Source organism: Ptiloglossa arizonensis, chromosome 5, assembly GCF_051014685.1.
Source record: "Ptiloglossa arizonensis isolate GNS036 chromosome 5, iyPtiAriz1_principal, whole genome shotgun sequence".
NCBI classification, from domain to species: Eukaryota; Metazoa; Arthropoda; class Insecta; order Hymenoptera; family Colletidae; genus Ptiloglossa; species Ptiloglossa arizonensis.
Window position 1 is genome coordinate 16,354,389 of NC_135052.1, and position 7,296 is coordinate 16,361,684.

The 7,296-nt window shown below is 28.7% G+C and overlaps 3 protein-coding genes across 14 annotated transcripts in view; 2 read left to right on the plus strand and 1 right to left on the minus strand.

The window, feature by feature from the left end:
* The window catches only part of LOC143147318 (protein-L-histidine N-pros-methyltransferase), a 56,296-nt gene extending 55,947 nt beyond the window's left edge, over positions 1-349 (plus strand). Inside the window, exon 6 of the mRNA XM_076312465.1 lies at positions 81-349. Within this exon, the coding sequence (XP_076168580.1) occupies positions 81-113 (33 nt within the window). The 3' untranslated portion in view covers positions 114-349. The remainder of the gene's footprint in view (positions 1-80) is intronic.
* LOC143147316 (uncharacterized) overlaps positions 1-2,681 on the minus strand; it is a 124,477-nt gene extending 121,796 nt beyond the window's left edge. Inside the window, exons 1-8 of one of the 11 annotated variants that reach the window (XM_076312456.1) lie at positions 2,643-2,681; positions 2,257-2,568; positions 2,043-2,176; positions 1,546-1,788; positions 1,041-1,425; positions 564-951; positions 365-487; positions 21-153 (exon numbers count right to left, since the gene is read on the minus strand). In XM_076312456.1, coding sequence (XP_076168571.1) covers positions 21-153; positions 365-487; positions 564-951; positions 1,041-1,425; positions 1,546-1,787 — 1,271 coding nt within the window. In that variant the 5' untranslated portion in view covers position 1,788; positions 2,043-2,176; positions 2,257-2,568; positions 2,643-2,681. The other 10 variants (XM_076312458.1, XR_012992237.1, XM_076312460.1 and 7 more) reach the window with 10 other exon arrangements.
* Positions 2,682-2,867: 186 nt separating this feature from the next.
* Positions 2,868-6,622, plus strand: LOC143147319 (Golgi to ER traffic protein 4 homolog). Of its 2 annotated transcripts, none has more exons than XM_076312468.1 (7): positions 2,868-2,891; positions 4,507-4,672; positions 4,758-4,836; positions 5,201-5,435; positions 5,510-5,648; positions 5,750-5,890; positions 5,977-6,622. In XM_076312468.1, the coding sequence occupies exons 2-7, from the start codon at positions 4,509-4,511 to the stop codon at positions 6,224-6,226; spliced, it is 1,008 nt and encodes a 335-aa protein (XP_076168583.1). In that variant the 5' UTR covers positions 2,868-2,891; positions 4,507-4,508; the 3' UTR covers positions 6,227-6,622. The 2 variants fall into 2 exon arrangements, with proteins under 2 accessions (XP_076168583.1, XP_076168582.1); XM_076312467.1 differs by lacking the exon at positions 2,868-2,891 and adding an exon at positions 3,901-3,967.
* Positions 6,623-7,296: the final 674 nt, after the last annotated feature.

Below are 7,296 nucleotides of genomic sequence, written 5' to 3' on the forward strand. Positions count from 1 at the left end.
AAATCATAAGAAATACTTACAATGATGGGAGATAAGGAGTACCCGTATGATCTAATCGATGCTTATCTTCATTTTTCCAGCTTGACACAGGAATATGTGGAGGTGGCAGGTAACTTCTTAATGACTGCACAAGCTGTATGGTATCAACTAGTGCTGTAACAAAATGAATATGCATTTCAGTGATTTCACTAATGAAAAAAGATAAGATTATTAAATAATTGTAAAAATAGTAGTTAATACCTAACATCACATATCAATATAATATTGTGTAAAATGTAATTAATTTATAAAAAGAATTTACTTGTATACATGATGTGAACATAATATTAAAACATAGACTATAATAAATTATGTATTTTATTACTTTTCTGTAAAGCTTCTGATTGCTTTCCATATGGTTTGCACATTGCAGGACGTACACAAGCCTTCATTCTTGCCATATTCTTCATAACCTCTGCAAAAGCCCTTACTATTTTCTCTTGTCCACCTACAAAATAGTAAGATTCGATTATTATGTATGAATTTAATTTTTTAATCTAAAGATTATATGATTTATCAACCACCTTCTGAATTTGAAGATGAACGAGATCCTTTTTCATTTTCCAATGGCCAAGCTCCATTATGTAATGCTAACAGATCCTTATTTGCATTTCCTATTCCTTGTAAGTTCCCTAAACCAAGTCCACCAAGATTGTCCAAATTATCCAAATTTGTTCTTAAAAAATCTGTTAATTTATGATCAGACATTGAAATAGTAGGTACTAAAGATTCGTAATGCTGCTTCCCAGTGGTTACTTTTTTTTCTTGAGATACAGGCCGATGTGGAATATTTAACGATGGACGGCTTGGAGGACGTTGAAGATTCATTTGGTTTCCAGCACCTCTAATTTCTGACAAATCTGCTGTAGATCCTCCTCCCATATGAGTATTTGGATTAGCACCACTTAAACTCTATAATGCAAATAAAAAATAGAATTAACTTCCATAAACAGAAAGAACAAAAAATATACATAAATTAATATTAATACACTTATGCTTACTGCTTGAAAATCTGTATTATGAGGAAAACTACTACGTAAAAGAGAAGCTGTTGTTTCATTATCTTGAATATAAGTTGGAGCCATGTGTCCCATTTTTTGAGTTAATTCCAATTGATTTTTGTAATAACGACAAGCAGGGTTTGGACAGTTTTGTACCACCTCAATTATGAATTCTTTTTCCATACCAAAACATTCTCGTCCAATAGTATATGATTCCATAACAGCTCTAACTGTGCCTTCTAAGCCTAAATGTAGACCATGTGGACCATTCATGTGCTTTAACATCACAGCATTTGCAAAATGTTCATATGGCAATATTATTTTTCCATTTTCTCTAAGGACTAGCCTTCCCTGAGAGTCCAAAGCTATTCTTGATGCCATCATCCTATTTATATATTACAATGTATATAGTAAAAACATTAGAGAATTTCATATGCAAAAATATACTTCATGACAAAGTAAAAAATTCTTTTTTATACATAAATTTAAAACTGTGCATTCTTACTGCAAATAAGCAGCACTTGGTATCATAGATGCATCCTTGAATTCGGAAAAACATTGCAGGAGTTCTATGCTGGGATTCCAACCTTTATTTTGAAGATAGGCTTGCAATAACATATACATCTTCTCGGTAACATAACCAGCGCTACTTGGTGTACCAGGATAACCAGAACCTCCACCTGGGGGTCCCATTTCGGTTTGCATACCTTTGGCAACAATGTTTTTCATAGTTTCTGCCAAGTCCATTCTGTACAAACGGAATCATCTACTTTAAAACTTTCTACGTAAAAAATCTGTAATCTTTAAAATTAAGAAAATTAAAAAGTACGTCATCAACAGAAAAGATTAAAATTAATAAATGGTTAGGTATAATGTCATCATATGAATATATAGAAAACTGATATAATTTTATGGCGATCGAAATTTCAAAACTTTACAATTTGAGTAATTAACTCACACAAAAACAATTTTAAAAAAAATTAAGATGCACAGTAGCCGTACCGATGCTAATTGACACATGTAATAAGAAAGGGTCAGGAAAATGCATGTAGGTTGCCAGGGTAGCAAGCTTGGCATTTTAAAAATCCATGCATATTCGAATCCTCCGGCCATTGTTATTTTCGGGATGAAGACGTCTAAAGAAACGATAAAAAACACTGATGCGAGCCACCGCCCCCCTTTAAAAGCGGGGGGAATGAACGTTTTGGACACTCACCCCGTACCGAGCACAATTTTCACTCACTCGAAGTGTAACCGGGAACGCTACAGGGCCCGTTTATCACCCTAATCGCCGCTACTTGGCATACCCTCATTAATGATTCTCCTCACATTTGCAAATAACATAAATCGCGATAATTATTTCCACAAGGATTGTTTGCGTCGCTGACCGCCAGGGGCGCATTGCCTTCACAATTTTTAGCGTATCCGCTCCACCGCGTATGTATACATCTACGACCTACGGCACTTGGACGCTTATGCGACGCCACTTTGCGCATTTATCAATATTGCTTTTGACAATTGGTATCGCCTTAAAGTTTCCATTAGTTTCACATTGAATCGAGTAAAAATCAGATATAATAATTAAGATTTAATGAAATTTACCTTAATTTAAATAAATTTTAATGATATTTCAATAATAACCAAATTTATAAAATTTGTTTATAGTATATTCAGTCACACAAATTTGTGCCACGTGAGGGAAAAGTTACCAAGTCACACTTTCCTTTCTTTTTCAGGTTTCGATGATGTTTAGTTGTCGCGTACCTAGTGCGCTAGATGGTGCTATTTAAACTTTACAATAGATTACAATTTAATAAACAAATTATTGTAACATTGCATCTTAATGCATTTGTGTATATGCCATTTAAATATGCAAAATATTCATTACACATATCAAAATTAATTCTTGAAATGTTATGACATATAATTTTTTATAAATTTGTTTATTGAATTGATAATCCATTATAAAGTTAAATTATCATGGAGCTGCAGTCAATTCTCATTTCATATTCATTATTTCATATCAGATTTCATTCTCAAAACGTAGTGTTATGTATGTACATATTTAATAAATAGAAGTTTAATCTTTTGATTAATAACCTATTTTATATTTTAAATATTCAGAAGCAATGTCAGAATATTGTCATTTCATGATGATCAGGCAACTTGTTGTATGTATAGGTTAGACATGTTGAAAATTCTTGATTTAACTTACGAGTAGTTTGATCCGTTCACCGCTAGATGGTTATGCCATTTCACAATACATTTTTTTTGTAAATTGATTATAAATAAAAGCTTGAAACTATTGTTTATTAATTATATACGATTACATTTTGAAAATAAATTTCATTATAGGTAAAACACGAGTATCTATAAAATAAAAATAATATTCCATCAACAATTCTGCGATATTTTGTTCATTACTTTAAGAATTAAACTATTATTTATTATATGTGTATCATTTTAATATAAGAATAAATTTCGATCGCATAACCTATACATATAACGAGGCGCATGAACTGCGGTAAAATGACAATACTCTGACAATTTCTTTATAATATTTAAAATACATTAACAATTGAAGAATTAAACTACTATTTATTAAATATGTATGTACATACATACGTACCATTGCATTTTAAGATTATAATTCAGTAGATGTATTGAATTGATTCTGATACACATAGTCAATATTTTATATTGAATATATTAAAATGAAATAGTACATATTTAACCAATAATAATCTATTTATTGGATTGATAACCTATTATAAAGTTTAAATAATACAACAGTATTTCATTCGCGCGACAACTAAATAACAAAGTATCATACCATGAAGTAGAAAAGGAAATTAGACTCGGTGACTTTTACTTTATGCGATACGAATCCGCGTCACTGGGTGACATATTCGTATTCCATTATAAAAGTACAATTTTATTCGCTTAATTAAGCAAAGAAGATACATTTCCGACTCACAGTATTCAAATGCTTATTTATACAACTATTATAAAAAGATAGTGGCTCATAAAATAAATTTTAATATTTATTTTTTGATATACGTAACTTAAGATATATGTAATAACTATATATGTATATCTAGAAATACATTTGACATTTTTGATTGCTAGTTTATTATTAGAACTACATATATATGTATATTCTTTAATTTTATATAATTTAATTGTTTATTATATAATTTTATTACGTAATATATATTTTTAATATATATATATAATAATTAATAATTAATTAATAATGAAATATAAATAATTAATTTAACTTCATTATTATTAAACTGTTGAGTATTTACAAATATTACAAATAATTTATTAGTCTGGATTTATGATTCATAAGCCACTAATACATTTTTTATGATGTATGCTAATATGTTATGTATTTTCTTTTACATATATGCGTATTAAATTTCATCTTCTAAGAAGATTCAAATTTAAATTGCTTATACAGCAATGATGCCAATTACAAAAGTAGAAAAAAGAAATATTCCAAAGAGCGTAAACATGGCCTCGCGGAACAGTCAAGGTGTTCGGCGACTTTTAGCAAAATTAGAAGCATCCATAAATTCGAAAAATTATTATGAGGCTCATCAATTGTATAGAAGTTTGTATTTTAGGTGAGCGTAGCATCTAATTAATCAACATCGTCAAAGAATTATTTTAGTGCAATTGTCGATATTATTGCTTAACCTCTTCTTCCAGATATCTTAGACAAAAAAGGTATAAGGAACTTTTGCAATTACTGGATAGTGGTTCTACCCTTTTATTACAAAATGGACAAGTATGTAACATATTTTAGTATCTTTAGTTTCATAAATTTTTATGTATATATTACTAAAGGAGGTACTTTTAAATTGACATCATATTAATCAGTTTTAAATATTATTTAGAAATTTTCTTTTAGAACAGAACTGTATTTAAAATTTAATATTAATTATTGTTAGTGCTTTGCATTTATTTTCATTACAATGATTTTAAAATGTATCAAATTGTTTTTTCTAATAAGTTAAAATGTTTCAAAAATTACTAAATCATACCATGTGTTTTATCTTAATTGCTAATAATACATATTAATTTATTATATGGTAATTTATAATCACATTTATACATATAATAGCCATATCATTTAATACATTACATTACAGTATGCTAGCGGAGCTGACCTAGGGATTTTATTTATAAATGTCTCAATACTTGCAAATATAATATGTTCCAAACTCTGGCTTGATAGAATTACAAGATTATTTAGTTTAATGAGTCCTTCAATGCCTGAAAGAGATGTATTTTTGCGAACTGCCCTCTTGTGGAGTAAAAAAGATTCACAATATAAGACAGGACATCCTGATTTACATCAGAAGATAGCGCAAGTATATTGGAGAGGTAATTAATGAAAGAGAAACAAAATTTCAATCATTTAGTTATTATTGAAGATATATTGTGAATGTTTTCCTTAGAAAAAAACTATATAATGGCAAGACGACATTTCATATATAGTAAAGATGGTTCTGGATATGCTGCAATGCTTATTGAACTTCATGAACAACGTGGTTACACAAATGAAATAGATCTTTTTATAGCCCAGGCAGTTTTTCAGTAAGCATAACATTATTATTTTAATTATTCAAGTAAAATTGATAAATGTATAAAACATGTACAAAATGTGCAATTTGTATAATGCTATACAATTTTTTTAGGTATCTCTGTTTAAAAAATATAGCAACTGCACAGGAAGTTTTCAATTCTTATACTTCACATCATCCAAAAATAAATAATGGCCCACCATATACTTTTCCTTTGTTGAACTTTTTATTTTTTTTATTAAATACACTTTCTGGGTAAGTTTAAATTATTTTTGTACATAATAAATAGAAATTGTGGATTTATAAAAATTCTAGGTATTATACAAATTTATATTTTCCAGTGGTAAACCTGGTACATTCATAATACTTTGTGAAGAGTATGAATTATGTTTAAATAGAGATCCTTGTTATCGACTGTACTTAAATAAAATAGGACAAATGTTTTTCAATATTCCATCCCCGTACCCTGACAACCAACAATGGTTTGGTTCTCTTTTTCAATCTTGTTTTAAGGATCTTGAAGATGAAGACTCAGATGATGAACAAAGAAATACAGCTTCAACCTCATATACAGCACAAGAACTTGACTAATTAAAGGTTACACATCACTGTGCAAAGCGATGAAAGTAAATAATGAACTTTATATATGCGTGTGGTGCGTGCGCGCGCGCGCGCGCGTGTAATATATATATATATATATAATATGTGTATATTATATTATAGTACTATATTATGGTATAATATAATATACATGTGCATATAATATATGTTATAATGGATTGTGTGCGTATACGTGTGCGAGTGTGCAAGTGTGCACGTGTGTGCATGTATGTGCGTACATCACATAATATCAGTGTCTCACATATTTTCAAAAAACACATTATACTATTCTTTCAAATTTTCAAAAGAATAGTGCATTGAAATTAACTCTTTTAAATAACTTGTATAGATAAAATTATTTAAAATAAAAATGTGTGAGATACATTACTCGAGGAATTTTTCAAAGTTGTAAGTTATTAATTCCAAACAATTCCTGAAACTCACTTTTCAAAGTCCTATACAAAGAAAAAAATATTTGAAAAAAGTAACAATTTTACTGTGTCTTTTCCTTTCCATCACCATATTTTTAAAAAATTATTTAACATTGTTATACTAAAACTCGCTCATTTTGTTTGAATCATGCAAACAGAATACTTGAACTTAAACTTTGAACAAAATCCTTGCATTAGTTACAATCCGTATATCATACATTTATTTAAAAACAAGTGTATTTGAGTGTAATTGCTGAAATGAAAATTTATTTTATATATAAATTTAAGGGAGGAAACTACTGTGACGTCTGAAAATAAAGGCCATTTTCAAGGTTTTTTGAGGGACAGATTAAATTTTTCTGAAATATTCATTAATGGTTTTAGAAAATCCATTTCTTGAACTACTTTCTCCTAAAATTTCATACAAAAATATTAATTTTTGCAGTCATGATATTAACTAGACTAAGAGACTCCTACAAATTTATAGAAAACATGCGGACGTAATTTTTTTATGCAGTATCTAAAATGGAAAATTATACTATTTTCTTAAATTATGAAACAAAAGCTTCAGTTACACGTACGAATTAAAATAAAATAATAATTTGTGACAAAATGGCAAACCTTCAAAGA